Source organism: Lactuca saligna, chromosome 1 (assembly GCF_052625555.1).
Source record: "Lactuca saligna cultivar CGN05327 chromosome 1, ASM5262555v1, whole genome shotgun sequence".
NCBI lineage: Eukaryota > Viridiplantae > Streptophyta > Magnoliopsida > Asterales > Asteraceae > Lactuca > Lactuca saligna.
The window spans coordinates 51,298,676-51,318,549 of NC_136417.1; the positions used below are offsets into that span (position 1 = coordinate 51,298,676).

Below are 19,874 nucleotides of genomic sequence, written 5' to 3' on the forward strand. Positions count from 1 at the left end.
TTATTTCTTATAATATTTACTCTCTCTTAATAAATCATCCTTCAAGTTGCTATGGTGAAGGCAACCCAAAAGGACCATGCACCACCGAATATAGTTATAGCCTTAGACACTATTCCAACAAAAATATGTATTTATACTTTTAAAAACTATATCTATAAAACACGTATTCATAATTCTAAAAATATTATTTATCTTTTTAAATGGTATAACCTTGCAAACACACACACACACAAACAAATAAAAAAATATAAATACAATATTTAATTAAATATTTTTTCGTATATAAATATGATTTTTCTACATGAATATGTATATTATGAAGAAAAAAAATATTTAGGGTAAAAAATATTTCAACCCGTTTAAATAAACGGGTTGACACGACACGATACGAAAATTAAACGAGTAAGGTTAGGGTTGAGAATTTCAACTCGGATATGACTCGAAAATGACCCGTTTATTTATATGCAAATTTTTTGAATTATTTAAATAAAGTAGAAAGATACAAAACCAAAACCATAAGTAAAAGAAAACCTTCGAATTGAGTCGTTTTGTAATGTTGAAATGACTTAGCCGCGTAGATCAAGACTTAATTTCAGTTTTTTCATTCTCTCCCAAACTACCCAGTCTCTTTCACCACTCTCACATCCTCGCGACCTTTTCATCCGCCTCCCCATCTCCCACTCTTTTAATTTTGTCATCTGAACTTGCTGTGACTTCATTTATTCTGCCTCCAAACTATTAGTTTTTCCTCTCCGCATACCCACCTCCTACTCTTTTAACATGCTCAATCTTTTAACCTCACATGATACGACATATTTCAAGGTATAGCCCTAACCCGAAACCCGACATGAACTCGACACAAAAATAAACGGGTTGACACGACACGACACGTTAATTAAATGGGTCGGATTAGGGTCAAGCACTTTCAACTCGTTTAGTGTTTCGACACGACACGACACGATTGCCACATCTAGTAAAACCGAACATTTTTTTTCGAAAATTTTAGGGTAAAAGCGGATATAAAATTCAACTTTGGGCAAAACCCTGAAAACCTAAGGGTTTTTATGACATTAACCCAATAATTTATCTTCTTGTTATTTTATATACATCTTGTATTTGAAGACATATTTCAATGAATAAGTTACACATAGATCCAAAACTTTAAAAATATATAAAAAAATCATATTATTTAAAAGTTATTTCCAATATAGGATGTGCAAAAAGTTAAATTCAATATTCATAAGAACTAAAAAACATACCTATGTCTAATATGGAATGCGCAAATAGTCAACGTCAATATTCGTAAAAACTAAAAGAAAAAACATAGCTTAAAATAGCTTAATCGTGATATTGAGCCATCCGCGATCATATGTAACACATATTTTCTTCTTCCGTCATCTTAAAAAACGATCGGGCGCGAATTTAATCTTTGTTAAAATTTCAATTGCCTTAATTTGCTATTTGCATTGACATTTGGCATTTGTTGTATATCTTCAATAACATTATCTATCATATCACACGCTTCCTTATTTTCTTGTCTTCTTATATTGTATAACTAGGTGTAAAACTAATGTATTACATGAGTTAATTTAAAAAAAAATAAATATAAAACTGTAAATATTTAAAAACATTAAATTTATACGAAAAATAATAAATTATTAAAATTGATTTTTTTATCTTTTAAATTTAAATAAATAAACAAAATAAATTAATGAGTTTTAATTTGGAAATTTGAAATAAGAATGTAAGTCCATTAATGAAATTGATTATAACATCCATAAAATTTCTAGTCAATTTAAAACTTTTTAAAACATTCAAAACCAATATTTATTACAAATTTGTTTTCAAAATAATTCCATATCTTAGTATCCCAGAAACAAAGTCATAAAATGCAAGGAGGTGCACGATCACGCCTTCGCCTTCCCGCGATCATTTGAAGTACCTGAAACAAAATCCAAATGTGACAACGTAAATTTTCAAACCAAAATTGAAACATCCCAAAAATATAAGCCAAAAATTTCGTTTTCAAAATCATTTAACAAACATAAATATCATCACCATAGTATAAAATCATAGAACATGTATCTCAAAATCTCATAAAATCTGTCAACAGATCATAGTCTCATATAAAATATCAGAGTAAACTCTCAGGATAAGAAAAACTGTGGTGTGTTCCATGTCATCAACTCGTGCCCTTCCCTTTGCTAGTTGAAGTACCTGAAACCAAAACTGAAAAATGTAAGCATGAATCTTAGTGAGCTCCCCCAAACTACCACATACCATACAAAGCACATATAAACAACTTCTGGGCACCGCCCGACATCGGACCGAAGTCCGGAATAACTTGCACCCCACCCATTACATCCGGCCCCGCCCCGCATCAGACCGAAGTCCGGAACAACTTGGTCCCCGCCCACTGTATCGGACCAAAGTCCGGAATAAACTGATCATAAAATAAATGTAAACATATAATATATTTATATAAACTGCACCGGGCTTGCCCGACATCGGATGGGAGTCCGGAACATATAACACATAACATAAACATGCATGAATCATAAAGACATCAAGTATACATAACTACTTCTCGAGACCACCCCGACATCGGACCAAAATACGGAATAAACTGAACACATAAATTGCACATATAAATTGCATCGGGCTAACCCTGACATCGGGCTTACCCCGACATACTATCACTATATAAACAGGTCGGCCTTGGTGCCTTAGACCTGTTCCTACTGAAGGGAAACTCACCTCGTATGTATGACCACTGAAACTATGAGTGAGAAATCTCCGACTGCTGCTCCAGCGACTCTCCAGCTATAATTTCCATAAAGACACTTAGTCAAAAACTAATAACTAATCTTAGGGTAAAATAACCATTTTACCCCTGGTTAATGTCAACATCTTGGTCAAAGTCAACTTCCAATTGACTCGACTCGCCGAGTTGGCCCGCCAACTCGCTGAGTCCCTGTTCTTTCACCTGTCCCCAACCCAACTCTACTCGTCGAGTCTAGCAAGAGCTCTACGAGCTCCCCTTCAATCATATCATCGGAACAATCTTCAACTGACTCGTCAAGTTCCTCCTTGAACACGTCGAGTTCATCTTCATCATATAAGCGTGTCTAGTCTGTGACTCGCCGAGTTGTATGAACAACTCGTCGAGTCCATCTTCCTGGGTTGGGAGATTGCCTTAGACTCGTCGAGTACGTCATACACTCGCCGAGTCCCATGGTTTCCAGGTCCATAACTATGTCTATTTCGTTGAGTCCTTCCTATGGGATCAACTAAATCCCTTCCAAACCAAACTGGATTCCTTCGAATCATAAAAGGTTGGGAAACCAAACCCCCGACTCGCCGAGTCGACCAATGTCCATATAGTGAGTTTGTTAAAGAGTACTATATGATAGATCACGACGTGACCCTCATTGATCTCACCTATTTGCTTATAGATGTTGAATCAACAATGATTTGGTGTGCTGGTCAAGCAAATTTGTCTAGTGAATCAAACTCCCAAACTTCAATAAACATTGAAAATGATGACATTGGAGATCCAGAAAAGGTAAATTCTGAGATAGTTCCTTGTGTCATTCCCAAAGAGTCCATTTGCTTTTACTGCCAAGAGAAGGTGCATTGGAGACGAAGCTGCCCTATTTACCTGAGAGATCTAAGAGATGGGAGAGTCAAGACGTATGGCTCTACTTCCGGTAAAATCCATTAACTAACTCTTTTAAGTTCCTATTCTAGATTCTGAATACATGATGTGATAAGATTACATTTTGATGTTTTGTAGAATCGAAGAAAAGAGAGGAAGCTTAAGGGAAGAAGTGAGTTGAATCTAATCGTGAAGAAATGGATTTCGATCGCATTGGTTGAAGATTGGATTCTTGAGCTACTACTTGGAGTTAGAATAGATTGCTAAGAAATATGTAATAACATAAATTTTCAATTGAATTGCATTGTAAGGACAAATTTTTCCGCAATAAAGTAAATTTTGATTTTATCTTATTTATTTATCCTTGCAATGGCGTATATGAAAAATTGATGTTTGAAGGTTTCTATTATTAGCAATAATGGATTTGATTCTTAATTATGTTATTTTTGGAAATTTACCAAATAGGGAGAGTTTCTCATCGCCCAAGTGTCAATTGGTTAGAAAGTTGGAATCATACAACTTGGTTGCGTGATGAATGAGAAACTTCATATTTGGAAATTAGACGAATTCCTTGACAAAGTGTCAAGTGAAGGACTAGGAGACGGAGTACACTAGGTTGTGCGTTGATCAAGTCCACCACAAGAATGATAAAGATATTTGTCGTGATTTACTAAAGTTTAGTAAATTTGGTTATACTTATAAGATTAAATATAATTCTAAGTTGATTGAAAGAGTTTCAATTAATAGAAAAACGAATAAGAAGAATTAAGTAGGCAAAAAGATAAAAGTTTCTCTATTCTAAGAAGAAGGGAGACTACCTTTTATTGAGTTTTATGATAAGTCTTAATGATTAAGAAGCATATCTCAATTGATCATCTAAGTGAGTCTTAGTACATTTGTATGTCTAAGAAGAGGAATCAAGAATTGTGGAAATGGTTAAATCAAGAAGTCAATCATACTTCGTTCCAAAAATAAGTCTTAGAGTTATACTCCAAGATTATGAATTGAGTGACAAATCTTAAGTAGGTTCATAACACTCATCAAATGTGGAATTTGAAAAAGGTTTTCTTATTCTTGCACATTTGAAATTGGTAAGTTGTAATGTCTTGGAAAAGATAAAGATCAACTAGGACTAATTTTGTGAAGTGTTTTGTCTTGATAAAAGCTACACTAACTCTTGAATATTTGTTTGTCAATAAATGTTTCTTGATTAGAGAGCCTTATATGTTAAGGAGTCAGTGGGAGTTTGAATGGTCTTGAAAGGTTTCAAGAACAAATCAAGAGTTAAACCTAGTTGATCATCAATAGCACACAACTTGAGGTTTACAACCTATCGTGTTGACATTATATTGTTTTTGTGTCATTCCAATTGAGTTAATTATGTATGTGAGTTCCACGAGTTCTCATTTGAATGCATAAAGACAAAGCACCTTAATCGATGGAAAGTACATTGATATGTAAGGATAAGTTGCTAAACTACTTGGAAGACATGGTGGGCACCCGTGTTACCATAAGGCAAGAAATCAAGATTAAGAAGGTTCAGTCCATATAAGATTGGATGTGTCGCAAACTTTTGTTTTGGCAAATTCAAATGGATAGGGACTCATACACCATAAAATCTAAGTTTCATAAGATTCCCTCCTTCATGAAAATGACTATGAGGAAATGCTTTCACTAAGAGATATTTTAAGAAGATAGCAATTGTGAAAATTGTATTCTCAAATTCGATTATGGTTACGACATCCCTTTCCATAGTTCGAATTGTGAGATTTGGCAATTAGTCTAACATGTGGGACTTATTGATATAAGTTCTGAATTGTTTAGACACACATATGAGCTATCTAAGGCAAAAGTGTATAAGTTTAAGAAGCTTAGATAAAGGCTTATCGAAACATCTGGTATTAGAAATATGAACTTTAGAAATTCAATAAACATTGTTTTCTGAAAGTTCAGCTGTTTTCAGAATACATGTCAAAGCTAGTGGGGGCATAAGTGTTATGCTTATATGATAATAATCATCATGATAGTGGGAGCATAAGTGTTATGCTTGTATGATTATTATGGGAAGTATTGCAAGTTAGCAATATTAATTATAGAAAAACAAAGTTTCAATTTGCAAAGTTGCATGGGTTGAAAAGTTGTTTTGCTATAATTAAGGGAGAGAATATTATACTTTGTTTCAAAATCTAAAGCTTAGATTGAGAAATTTTAATAAATTTAGTCAAATGATACATAATGTGTTCTTAAATTTCGATTATGATTACGACATCCCTCTTCATAGTTCGAATTGTGAGAACGTGACACATAAAATATTATGACAGAAGATTGATAAAGTATCATATCTTTATGTAAGACATTATGCATCATGTCCCATATGCTTCGGGTATAGGATCGATTGCAAATGCTATAATATTTGACCATTCCAAAATTTTCCAAATGCCTAGCGCATTAAGAGGGAAAAAGGAATAGAATCAGTTTTGACTAAAATAATTAAACAACTACCAAAGGACGATCCAAAGTTCGCTAAGGATTGGTCGCTTGTGTGTAGTTAGAAGTATGGTATTGGATGGACCATATCGACATTATTATGAATAGATAAGATTCTATTAAGAATGAGTTGTCATATGGAAAATATGGAAATGTTTCCATATTGGGAGTTGAGTCAGTTGTCATATTAATCCTTCGAGTAAGGGACTCATACCTACAACGGTTAGGACTCAGACAAGATTTACGTAATAGAGTCAAACTCAATACTCTAAGATTATTCAACCCTGATTGCATGCGACTTAACGTATTCACCTAATAGTTAACTCCCATTACTCAGAGTCCCAAAAAGAACAAAACAAGTAACATTCAGACAAAAAGGAAACAAACTCAAGCAATTCTATTCACATAACAAGAATTTGTACTAGCATGCGATGTCAACTCATATGATCAGGCATAACCTAAATAGGCTATCCTACCTCTATCTAACCAACACTATCATGCAACTCAAAAACACTTATAACAAGCACATAAAACATCCTTCCTAGATCCTTAGTCCTAATCTAGCATGTTGTTCTACTAGCTGATAATCATAACATAAATTTGTATGAGTAATTTGGGGAAAACTTACTTGAGCTCGGCCAGTCGCGCACATCACACACCTTGTTCTTTTCAAAATTCTTTTCTTTTTTCAAACTCATTTTTAGAAAATAATCTTACTTTTGAAAATCTTCATACCAAGTTCTTAGTTTGAGTTCAGACATACCCAAGAGTGTGCTTGAATCCCTCAAACCAAGGATCTGATATCAACTTGTAACGTCCCAAATTTCAAGTCCAAAATTTTCAGTTTTTAATATAATGGTTTGGAAAACATTTAACAGGAAACATCATTAAGTCATATATTTTGTAAACATAATCTCGTGTCTGAAAATCATATCATAAAAGTAGTAACATTGTCAGAATACAATCCTAAGAAATCATGTAATGCGGAAATCCAATGTGTGTGTGTATGATGTGCAGCTATCGTGTCGGCTCCTTCCCCTTTGCTGAAGAGGTACCTGGAACCAAAACTGAAAACTGTAAGCACAAAGCTTAGTGAGTTCCCCCATCGTACCACATACCATACAACCACATAGCATACATACTGCCGGACAATTCTGGAGTGCCCGACCTACCTGGTACAACCATTCTGAGGTGCCGACCTACCTGTGTCAAGCCATTCTAGGGTGCTGACCTACCCTTCGGTCCTAACAACCGAACTCCGGGGACTATTTCACCCCTATTACTACTACCACACATATCATAACATAATCATATTGTCAGACATATCTGGGGTGTCCGGCCTACCCTTCGGTCCTAACAACCGATCTTGGGGACTATTCCCCTCCTACTACCACTATCACATATAACATATCATGCTAGCACATAAACATATCAGGTAGTAGAAAACCTATATGAAGATCACAAATACAATCATCTGACATACAACTTCTACTGGTGGGCCGACATTATGGCCATAGACCCACCGCTACTGGAAGGTAACTCACCTCGTATGAATGAATGTTGTCAATCCACGTGAGAAGTCTCTGTCTGCTGCTCTGGCGATTCTCCGACTATAATTCCCATGAAGACACTTAGTCATAAGCTGATAACTACTCTTAGGCTAAAATGACTATTTTACGCATGGCCAAAGTCAAATCCTGGTCAAAGTCAACTTCCAATTGACCTGACTCGTCGAGTTGGGCCGCCAACTTACCGAGTCCCTATTCTTTCATCCGACCACCTCCTGACTCCACCCATCGAGTTTAGAAAAGACTCGACAAGTTCTCCTTCTATAATATCATCGAATGAACCATCATTTGACTCGCCGAGTTATATGAACAACTCGTCGAGTCCATCTTCAAAGGGGTTGGGAAATTGCTTTGGACCTGCCGAGTCTGTTCATACTCTCGTCGAGTCCTATGATTCCCAGGTCCAAAACTAAGCCTAATGTGTTAAGTCACTCCCCTGGACCCCTCAAAGACCCTTCTATCATTCAACTAGGTTCCTTTGAACCACAACAGACAGGGGACTCAAGCCATGGACTCCCCGAGTTCCAAGAACAACTCGACGAGTCGATGATGTCCAAGTCTTATATCTCGATTTCTGATGTACAAGACTCATCCAAAAGACAGATATGGGCTCCTAAGATCGATCTAGCACGTAAAGTTATGAACTTTACGTGCATGCATGGGAGTATAAGCTTAATGGGCCCAAAAATGAGGTCTAAGGGTGCATGAGGCTCTTAATGGCTACAAAGTTGGCCACTTTAGGCCATGTAGTCCCCTAAGGACCCTGGATCTGGAGTATGACCCCCAACCATGCTTGTACTCATGATTGATCACCAAAAATGGTTCCAAAAAGCCCTAATTCACTCCAAAAAGGGATATTGAACATGAATGAACAAGGTATAAGCTTTATACCTCTAAGGAGTTGTAGATGCTGCACAAACTCGAAATCTTCTGGTTTTCCTCTTGGCTCCTCAAGCTTTTTCTTCTTTCTTGCGATCACAAACCACCAAAATCACCAAAAAGGTCCTTCGATCTCACAAAACGATTAGGGTTTCAGTATGAGGTGTTCTGGGAGCATAAGGGACGATAGAGGTTGCATTAAGACGTTTAAATAGGGTGCATTCCATCAGATTTAGGGTTTTGTCCAAACAACACCTACTCGTCGAGTTGGCTTGCCGACTCGTCGAGTAGGTCACTAAACTCCCGAGTCGAAATCCGATTCTACTCGACGAGTTGGACCTTCAACTCGCCGAATCCCAGACCAAAATGTTATAATTACTTTAATGAAAATACATACCAAGAACCATGTGCTACATCTGGGTAGTGTTCCCTCATTTCCTCCTCGGGCTCCCACGTCCACTCCGAACCCTTGCGGTGCTGCCACTGCACCTTCACTAACTCTACCCTCTTGTTCCTCAACTCTTTCCTCTTGCGATCTAGAATCGCCACGGGTCTCTCGATGTAGTTCAGGCTATCATCAACCCGAATGTCCTCAAGAGGTATCACTGCTGAATCATCCACTAAGCACTTCCGCAACTGAGAAATATGGAACGTGTTGTGGATCTGGATGAGCTCTACTGGAACATCTAACCGATACACAACCGACCCACCCGAGCCAAAACCCTCAATTGACCAATGAACCTGGGGCCCAGCTTTCCCCTTTTCTGAAACTTGATAACACCCTTCCAGGGTGACACTTTCAGGAGGACCATGTCGCCCACCTGAAACTCCAAGTCCGAACGTCGCTTGTCAGCGTAACTCTTCTACCGACTCTGAGCAGTCTGGATCCTGCTCCGAACTTGCTGAATCTGCTCCGTGGTCTTGAGTACTACCTTCGTACTCCCCATGACTCTCTGACCGACCTCACCCCAACAAATTGGGGTCCTACACTTCCTCCTATATAGCATCTCGAAGGGAGGTCGGTCTATATTGGAGTGGTAGATGTTGTTATATGAAATTTCCGCTAACGCAAGATATGTATCCCAACTTCCACCCAAATTTAGCACACATGCCCGAAGCATGTCCTCGAGAGTCTTTTACATGTGTTATATGATGGTATGCTTACCGGGAAAGGCCCGATGCCACATGGGGCCTGATGAGTATATTATATGCTAGTTATTTGTATGTGTTTTCATGCTTACTGGGCAAGGCCCAATGCCGGGTGGGCTCGATGACCGTATTGTATGCTATAGTCTTTGTGATTATTGCATGGGCTAGTAAAGTTATATGTTTATATGATTATATGGTTATATGATTATATGTGTATCAGGAGGGGCCCAATGTCAGGCGGGGCCTGATAATTGACAAATCTGTAATCCGAGCAGGTGGGGCCTAAGACCGAGTGAGACTCGAGACCGGGTGAGGCCTGATGGAGGGAGCGGGCCTAGTATGTGATTTATGCATGTGTGGTATGTGGTATCTTGGGGAACTCACTAAGCTTTATGCTTACGGATTTAAATTTATGTTTCAGGTGCTTCGATTTTCAAATGGAAGAACTCGGGATGATTGTAGAGCACATACCACATATTTCCGCATTCTGTGATTTACTCTGATTAATGATGTTTTGGTAAATCTTGATTACCTTGGTTTTATGGAAATGTTATATATTATTGATTTATTAATCTAAAAACGAAATTTTTTATGTCATTATTTTTGGGACGTTTCAAAACCAAATGGATATAAAACGAGATTAGAAGCACCGAAGAGGTATTTGCAGAAGGCTTCGAGATTGAAACCCTTGCGACGGAAGATAAAGGGGGAATTATGCGTAATAATTTCTTCAACTTTCTTGATCGTAGCTTTGTCTTGTTTCAAGAATGGTTGGAGGTGATCGACGATTATTAGATCAACTAGTCACAAGCAGTTGAATATGTAGATCTGAAAGACGATTCATAATCCGGATTACTATGATTTGTATAGTCATAACTACCAGAATCCGACACTCACCATGAACTACAACTGTGCGTCACAATCGTTGACAGAGATAGAAGATCTATTAAAATTTTATTAATTATGGTATAAGAAATGGAAGAAACATACAAATTTTCTATGTTTGAACGCCAATCTTCTTTCTTGTTTTCTAGAAAGAAACGTTAATTCATTTTGGAGTGGGTAATAATAAAAGGAAATTCAACTTTTTTTAGTGACACGAAAACAAACGGGTAAAATCACACAATAAAACTTTAGTGGTATATAAAAGAATACATGACACAAAGTATAGAGCTTTCAGTGGCATTTTAATTTTTTATGACATTAATAAATTTTAATATTAATGACATAAATTATTAAGTGTCATTAAATCTATTAATTTTATAGTAACATATAAAATCTACTGCTAAAAATATAATATAATGGCATAAAAAAGATGTGCCACTAAATGTCATTTTTTTTGTAGTGGATGCTTAGCCACCTATACTTAAAGTTATCAAAAAAAGTTTAATTGTACCACACATTAACAACTTCAGAATATGAAAAAGAGTATTCAAAATCTCCAAAAAAAACATTCAAGAAAATCGCTAATTGCAATTCTCTTTCCTTGTTATGAAATAGATGCCCACCGTACCCCCAAATTAGTAGCTAAAAATGGAAATGACATAATTACCTCTGAACGATTAATACGAGCTGCATGAGTTATGTTAAAAATCCATACAGACCGCGTGAATCGATCTGAAATGCCTTTGACTTGCATGCACGTGTCACTATAATAAGGATCTCACTTGTCCCCTTGCTTCAAACTTTTCTAACATAGTACGTTCGATTTTTGGTTAAAGTATCTTCCAAGAGGCTCAAAGTTTAGCAAAAACACATCCTTCCACCTCCTTAGCCTAAAATCTTCCAAATCTTTATCATCCCAACATCATCTACATTATCCTTTCCAACCCTAGAAGATTGTCTTAAAGTCTTCTATTTTTCCCACAAGTATCCCGATTAATCCCGTTCCATTTTGAGTCTTCCAAAAATCTGCAATTAACTACAAACAAGTGAAAGTACTCGATATAGAAATGAAATAAATAAATGGAAATATACTAAAATAACTATAGAAAATTAAAAAAAAACACCTATACACCATTTAAAACCTACTTGTCCAATAACAACATAAATAACAAAGGCACAACATGCCTAAAAACATTTAAACATGGTTAATAGCTTAAAAAGGAAATCAAGATTCAAGCACGAAGATGAGATGCGGGAGTTTAGAATTAAAGGGGTGTTTGGATAGGAAAAAAAAGAGGTGCTTATTGCTTATTCCCACAATAAACTAATTTAAGTGTTTGGATAAAATCCACCTTATTAAGCTAAGTAAGCTAATTTTAATAAACATCCCTTCCATGCTTATTGCTTATTTCCACCACAAATAAACTATAAGCAATAAACTAAAAAGTTAATCCAAACACCCCTAAGACTAGCCACCCTCCGATAAACATATATTTATTTCAAATAGTCTACCTTTTTTTTAAATGTTTAAAACATCATTTTAAAATGGATTTATCAACCTAAGGAAAGGAAAATCTAATATTATTTTTTGTGGAGGAAAAAAACAATATTTGAGCATTCACAAGGCCACATGTGTTGCATGCCTCATGTTCTCCACTTTTCTATGGCAGTTTCATGAAAATATTCAAATAAAAATAATAAAAAATTATCTAGAGAGAGAAGGACACAGTGAGTGTAAATATATATACAAAAAAAAAAAAATGTACGTACATAAAAGAGAGAGAAACACACCGATAGCCGCAAGAATCACAAGAATACATCGCAATTTTTACGTGCTTTCATCTCGAATCTCTCTTACCTAAATTTATCATCAGTTTCCCTTCCCTTCGTTCCTAAAAATCCCTAAATTGATCAATCAGTTTTTCTACTTTTGTTGCAGAAGGTTTTGATTTTTTGGAATTTGTTTGGATAAGGTAGAGGAACAGGTTAGCTCGAAAGATCTGACAGCCGATCGACTCGTAAAATTAGGTTTTCCTGTGCCGAATGTGCGGATTGATCAAGCATTTCTCGCCGATCGACTTGATTTTGCGGTTCCTGAGGTACGATCTGCCTGCGGTTTTCTTTGGTCTTCTTTTGGTGTCTTGTCTATGTCGTTTAATCCAATTTAACACTCGGATAATGCTTCAGAGTTTAGATGCCGTTTGATTATCGAATGAACTAGGTTTATTGACTTATTTGTCTTCCGACTGTCTGATTTTGTTTTTCACATAGATACCGCATCATCTTTTTATCCGATTTTGAGTTATTGATTCTTCTATTCCACTGTTTTGGTCCAGAAATTGTTTTGCATCCTCAAAGTAAATTTATTTATTACTCTGTGTGTACTTTTACTCCTGACAAAGAAAGTTGTGCAGATTTTAATTTTGTTGATTTGAAATGTGATAGATATGTATATTGTATGCTGTTGATTACCATCGCTTTGGAGTAGATTTTCTGTCCCCAAACGAATCAAAACCTTAAAGCATAGAGTGCAGAAATCAGAATCTTCTATATTTATCAACTTGTTATTTTTGCTAAAAGTAGTATTATATTATTTTTGACATGTTTTGCTTTCTAAGTAAGCAACTTTTCACTCATACTTCCAAATTTCCATTCCTATTGTACCCTAAAGATGACATATTTCAATGAATTAGGCACAAAATTGATAACTCCACCATTGTTACACGTTATAATCCGTTTCTTCTTGTGTAGTTAATCAGAGGCTTGAAGGTGCTGCTTAGGGGTAATGAGCTGTATATAATTTGCATGGGTGACGATGCCACAACTTCGTAGTGGAGCACGTAGATCAAAACGGATTGGAGATATTCAACCTGTTGATCAAGCTGAAGACATTGTTGCTCCCATTCAAAACAGAACAAGAAGAAAAACTGGTGGAGGAAGAGGAAGAGGTGGAAATGCTGCAGGTGTAGCAAAAGGGCCTTCAGCAGCAATCCCTGTTGTGAGGCCAACTGGTAGAGGCAGAGGCATTAGGTTAATTGATTTAGACCCTGAGCCACATTGTGAGATTCTTCCTAATCATAACAAAGCTGGTGTTGGTGTTGGAGCTGTAGAACCTGGTGTTGCAGATAAAGATATGGAGGGTGGAAGTGCTGATAAAATAATGGGAGTTGAAGAAGAAGGAAATGCAACTCCTGTTCCTGAAAGAGTACAGGTGGGAAATTCTCCTATGTATAAGACTGAAAGGAAGCTTGGAAAGGGTGGTTTTGGTCAGGTTTATGTTGGTAGAAGGGTGACAGGTGGCAGTGGTAGAACAGGTCCAGATGCAGTTGAAGTAGCATTGAAGTTTGAGCATCGTAATAGTAAAGGTTGCAACTATGGTCCTCCTTATGAGTGGCAAGTGTACAGGTATGCATCAAAGATCAAACCCTAATTGTTAAGGACTTTGGTTATTATATAATATCTGATTATCTATGTTCTAATCTCTTCACCTTTTAATGCAATAGCACATTGAATGGATGCTATGGGATTCCATGGGTTCACTACAAGGGTCGACAAGGTGACTTTTACATTCTGGTAAGTTTTTGACTTTTTTACCCCTGGATATATCAGTTGCTTCTTTATGGCACGACATGAAAAAAATTGAATCTTTTTCAGGTCATGGACATGCTTGGACCAAGTCTTTGGGATGTTTGGAATTCTTTAGGCCAATCGTAAGACTCTCTTTATGATCTTAATATCTTACATAAAAGTATAAAACACCCTTTTAGTCAATTAAATATTGTTTTTCAAATCATTAATCATTTTCTCTTTTTCAGAATGTCACCAAGTATGGCAGCTTGCATTGCTGTTGAGGCAATATCAATTCTTGAGAAGCTTCATGCAAAGGGGTAAGATAAGATTTGCTCACATTTTACCTTTTGAAGCATAGTTTTTATATGCTTTTTTTTAAACCTAATTATCTCTCTTTTCTTAAAGGTTTGTTCATGGAGATGTGAAGCCTGAAAACTTTCTACTTGGTCAACCTGGATCAGTTGATGAAAAGAAGCTATATCTTATCGATCTTGGCTTGGGTATGCTTTCTATAACAACAAAATAACTCCCATAATTATATTCATTGAAGTTTCAACATGTTCATATTGTTTCCTAATATTGAATTAAACTCACATCATTAACTCATAAAATCTCATTCCTTCAGCTTCAAAATGGAAAGATTCATCGTCTAATCAACATGTCGAATACGATCAACGCCCTGATATCTTCAGGTTTGTTTATTTATTCATTTAAATATAATAATAATAATATATCTTTAATTTTTTCCATGCATGATTCGATTTTATATTTTATAACAGGGGAACAATAAGATACGCGAGTGTACATGCACATTTAGGTCGTACAGGTAGTAGAAGAGATGACCTGGAGTCACTTGCATACACATTAATATTTCTCATAAAAGGAAGGTTACCATGGCAAGGATACCAGGTCATTTCTCTTTTCTTATTTATTATTAATCATCTTCTTCTATCATATTAAATTGATTATTTATATAAATCTCTTTTTAAATATTACAGGGAGACAACAAAAGTTTCCTTGTTTGCAAAAAGAAAATGGCGACCTCACCTGAGCTCATGTGTTGTTTTTGTCCTGCACCTTTCAAACAATTCCTTGAAGCAGTTACAATTATGAAATTTGATGAGGAACCAAATTATGCTAAAATGATTTCTTTCTTTGACACTCTTATCGAACCAGTTACATCATTAAGACCAATCAGAATTGATGGGGCCCTCAAGGTTTCTTTTCTTTCCTTATCATCTTAACTTTTCAAATTACCAAACTGACCCTTTTTTCAATCAAATCATACAAGTTTCAGACACTTATTTACTTTTTTGAAATTTTGATTTATTTTACTAGGTGGGACAAAAGCGAGGTAGATTGCTTATAAATCTAGAAGAAGATGAACAACCAAAAAAGAAAGTAAGACTAGGTAGTCCTGCTACACAATGGATATCAGTTTACAATGCACGTCGCCCCATGAAACAAAGGTAGTTTTTTCTTTTTGTTTTTGGTAACTTAACTTGCATTTAATAATTAATATTAATTAATTAATTAATTACAGATATCATTACAATGTTGCGGATACAAGGCTTCGTCAGCATGTAGAAAAGGGAAATGAAGATGGTTTATACATAAGCTGTGTGGCTTCAGCTTCAAATCTTTGGGCCCTAATTATGGATGCAGGAACTGGTTTCTGTTCTCAAGTTTATGAATTATCATCCGTCTTTCTTCACAAGGTTCTATTTTATATTTTATTTTATTAATTACTTTTCCGAATTTGGTAGTTAAATGAATAACTAACAAGTGTATTTATTTATTTATGCTATTACTTCAGGATTGGATAATGGAACAGTGGGAAAAGAATTTTTATATCAGCTCGATTGCTGGTGCTGCAAATGGAAGCTCTTTGGTTGTTATGTCTAAAGGTTAGAGAAGGTTTATTTATTTGATTTTTTATACTTTATATATATAACTTTATATTATATTTATTAATTTTTGTATTTTTTTCAGGGACACCATACACACAGCAGTCGTATAAAGTGAGCGAGTCGTTTCCATTCAAGTGGATAAGCAAAAAATGGAAAGAAGGTTTTCATGTGACTTCCATGACGACAGCTGGCAATCGGTGGGGTGTTGTGATGTCAAGAAACTCTGGATACTCTGAACAGGTATGAGTATGGTTGTGTTGATGTATAAGAAAACAAGAAAGAATTAAGATTTTACCCTTGTTGGTTGTAGGTGGTGGAGCTTGATTTTCTGTACCCGAGTGAAGGAATACACAGGAGATGGGAGAGTGGGTACAGGATAACATCTATGGCTGCTACAGCTGATCAAGCTGCTTTTATACTCAGCATTCCAAGGCGCAAAATGATGGATGAGACTCAAGAAACTTTAAGAACATCGACATTTCCAAGCACTCATGTTAAGGTAATCTCAAATAAGGACCAAAATTGGGAAAATCAGGGAGCAAAAATGTGATTTAGTCATGAAGAAAATGAAAGTGATGTCTGTTTGTTGAATTTGCAGGAGAAATGGTCGAAGAATCTTTACATTGCTTCCATATGTTATGGGCGAACGGTTTGCTGATTGATGTTGGAAGCGGAAGTGCAGCTGATTTTGGAATTGAAATGAATATTTTGTGGGTTGTTTTTGTTATATGATGAATGAGTAGTAGGAAGGACAAAGTGGAAATGTAAATCTGGGAAATGGAAAGAGAATGGATATTTTGAAAGGAAAAGAAACATAGAAGAAGCAAGAGAAACATTTGTGGTAGAGTTTGGTTCGTAAGTATTGTACTCCTTAAGATTTTTATGGAATGGGAAAAAAATCCAAATCCCCCCGGTATTTATCATCTTTCTTGTACTTCTAGTTGAATATATATTTTTTTTAGGGATAGTCGCCAAAATGATCACTTTTCATATATAAAATATGGATGAAAGCCTAAACTCATAGATTTCCTGAAAGAACATCTCTAATTTTAAATTCCAAACGCATTTTTTTCCCTTGAAACAGTAAAATTGTTGTTTGTCTTTAGATTCGACGAAGGAAAAGTGTGAAAGAAAAGAAAAAAAAAAGGCGTGAGCGAGAGATTGGTTTGGTAAATAAAATCCAGATTACCTTACCTTGGTAAATATTTTCTAAAACTACCACGTTGTGATTGTGATTGTTTGTATCTTGTATCGGAATTTAAGTAAACTTAAAAAAAAAAAAAAAGTAGGATTGTGATGCTTTAACTTTGCAAATAAGGGGTTGACAAATAGAAAAATATAACAAAAGGTATATGCCGCACCTTTTAGATACGCCACACATGTCCTATCTTCTACGTATCTACCTCGATGCCTTCTTACTTCTACATATAAGATTATACACAACAAATACACATTAAAATCTGATAATTCAAACACGATGTTCGGGACATTATCAGAAGAAGTCGAAGTGAAGGTACCCGCAGACAAAACATGGGATCTCTACGGCTCAATCAAACTCGGAGATATCGCCAAAAAAATATTGGATAGCCTTGAGGTCATTGAAGGCGATGGAGGCGTTGGTACCATCATCAAAGTCACATTCAAGCCAGGTAGTTTGAATGTTTTATTATTTGAACAATTTTTATCTGATAAAAAATTGGTAATCGGGAGTTACATATTATAAAGAAAAGTACACGCTGATTGATAATGAGAAGAATGTGAAAGAAGTCGAGACTATTGAAGGAGGGCATTTGGACTTTGGATTTACACTTTATAGAGTTCGGTGTGAGGTGAAGGATAATCCTAATGATGCGACATGTTTTTCGTGTCTTGTGAAAACTACGATCGAGTATGAGGTTAAGGGGCTAAGGGCAATGTGAAGCTTGCAACTATTGAGCCGTTTGTTGTTATTATGAAGTTGGCTAATGAATATCTCTTGAGTTCTAGTTAGTTCACAATGTTTTTGGCATTGGATGTTTTGAATACTAAAGGATTTGTGTTTTTTTTTATCTATTGAAAACAAAAATAATCGAATAATAAGACGTTTGGGTTTGATTCTTGGAGAATAGAAAGCTAGGGGGTTGGGTTTTGTACATATATCCGAATGGGTTTGATCCTATGGCCTATGGTTACAACCAACCTCACAACAAAATTCAAAAAGGTGAGAGTAGTTCAAGTCAGAGTTCATAAAGTTTTTTCATTGTCGGAACAAATGCGAATTTTCAAGATCGATCACAAACATCCCAACCATTCAACTTATCGACAATAGCCCTCCAACTATTCAACTACTCACTTTAGTCCTTCAACTATTGACCTACACTCAATTAAGCTAAGTTTGAGATTACATAGGAATAAATCTATTAATGGGCTCTAAGGAAATGGAATTGAAACTAGACGGTTTATTTAATGTTTATAGGAAGAGAGTTCAATTCATAAAAAAAAGGTTGAGATTGGGATAATCAATTTCAGTCACACGTTTATTTTGCCACAAAACATTTTGTCGTATCGGTGGAAATTGGTTTCAAACAAAACATTTTTTATTAAACTATGCTAATGATTACCTTAATATATACAAAAACATAGTTTTTTTGTTTTTATTTTTTAAGAAGCTATTTTTATTAAAAAACGATTTTAAATATATGAAAATTAATAATTTTTTTATTCTCTATAAATAGACATCCATATTAATATAATTTTAAAATAAAATAGATTTTTTATTTATTTATTTATAGTTTTAGCTCTTGGTATTCATAAATGAATAAAAGTGTATCAAATTTTAATTACAATACATTTGTTATACTCTTGTGAATAAAACGTGTGAATGATTTTATGTATGTACCCGAGTGAAGGAATACACTGGAGATGAGAGAGTAGGTACAAGATTACATCTATGATTGCTACAGCTAATCAAAATGCTTTTATACTAAACATTCCTAGACGTAAAATGATGGATGAGACTCAAGAAACTTTAAGAATATCGACATTTCCAAGCACTCATGTTAAGGCAATCAATCTAGTTTCTAGATCCTATGTCTTTGGTTTCTGGAATTCAAGATTCCATTCCAATTCTGATTCCGATTCCGTGGCGTGTTTGGTTTTTTCCCAAATGGATGGAATTCGGTTTTGGAGGAATGCTTCAAACTATGTGTTTGATGGGTAATGGGTTTTAGTGTTCTTGGGGTAAATTACATTTTTGGTTCCTGATTAATATATAGTTGTTGTTGTTGTTTGTTTTTTTTTATTTTTTTTTTTTTATTTTTTCAACTTTGGTTCTAAAAACTTTATTCTTGCAATTTTGGTCCTTCTATGAGGTTTCTTCAACTTTTTTTGTCGTTCTAATTAAAATGACTATATTTGAGATAAAAATTGTAAATAACAAATTCCTTTTATAAGGACCAAAAAATGAATAAGGACCAAAATTGCAAGAAAAAACTTATTGGGCCAAATTTGCAAAAATTAGCTGATATTTGGGTCTAAAAATTGTAAAAAACAAATTCCTTTTGTATGAGCAAAGCCTAAACTTGACTCACGCAACCCGTTGAAGGGAAAAGTAAAACTGAATTTCTATCCAAAACTGGTTCTCGGGTCTAAACCATTTTACCCTTCAACCAGTTATCATCAAAGCCTAAACTGGTTTTGGTGTCGGTTATCGGTTTCAAAACTGGATTTCTATCCAAAGTTATTTTCTAGCTCTCTGTTCTAACACTTTTTATTTTTTACCAAGGTTCT

The 19,874-nt window shown here is 35.3% G+C and overlaps 1 protein-coding gene and 1 pseudogene across 1 annotated transcript; both read left to right on the forward strand.

Moving 5' to 3' along the window:
- Positions 1-12,380: 12,380 nt before the first annotated feature.
- On the forward strand, positions 12,381-17,029 carry LOC145036002 (casein kinase 1-like protein HD16). Its single transcript, XM_078984494.1, has 15 exons — positions 12,381-12,725; positions 13,378-14,031; positions 14,130-14,199; positions 14,281-14,336; positions 14,442-14,513; positions 14,602-14,696; positions 14,822-14,888; positions 14,976-15,105; positions 15,195-15,413; positions 15,535-15,665; positions 15,740-15,914; positions 16,013-16,103; positions 16,189-16,346; positions 16,417-16,605; positions 16,705-17,029. Exons 2-15 carry the CDS (start codon positions 13,442-13,444, stop codon positions 16,762-16,764), a joined length of 2,103 nt encoding a protein of 700 aa, XP_078840620.1. The 5' UTR covers positions 12,381-12,725; positions 13,378-13,441; the 3' UTR covers positions 16,765-17,029.
- Positions 17,030-17,460: 431 nt separating this feature from the next.
- Positions 17,461-18,096, forward strand: LOC144998177 (norbelladine synthase-like; annotated as a pseudogene).
- Positions 18,097-19,874: the final 1,778 nt, after the last annotated feature.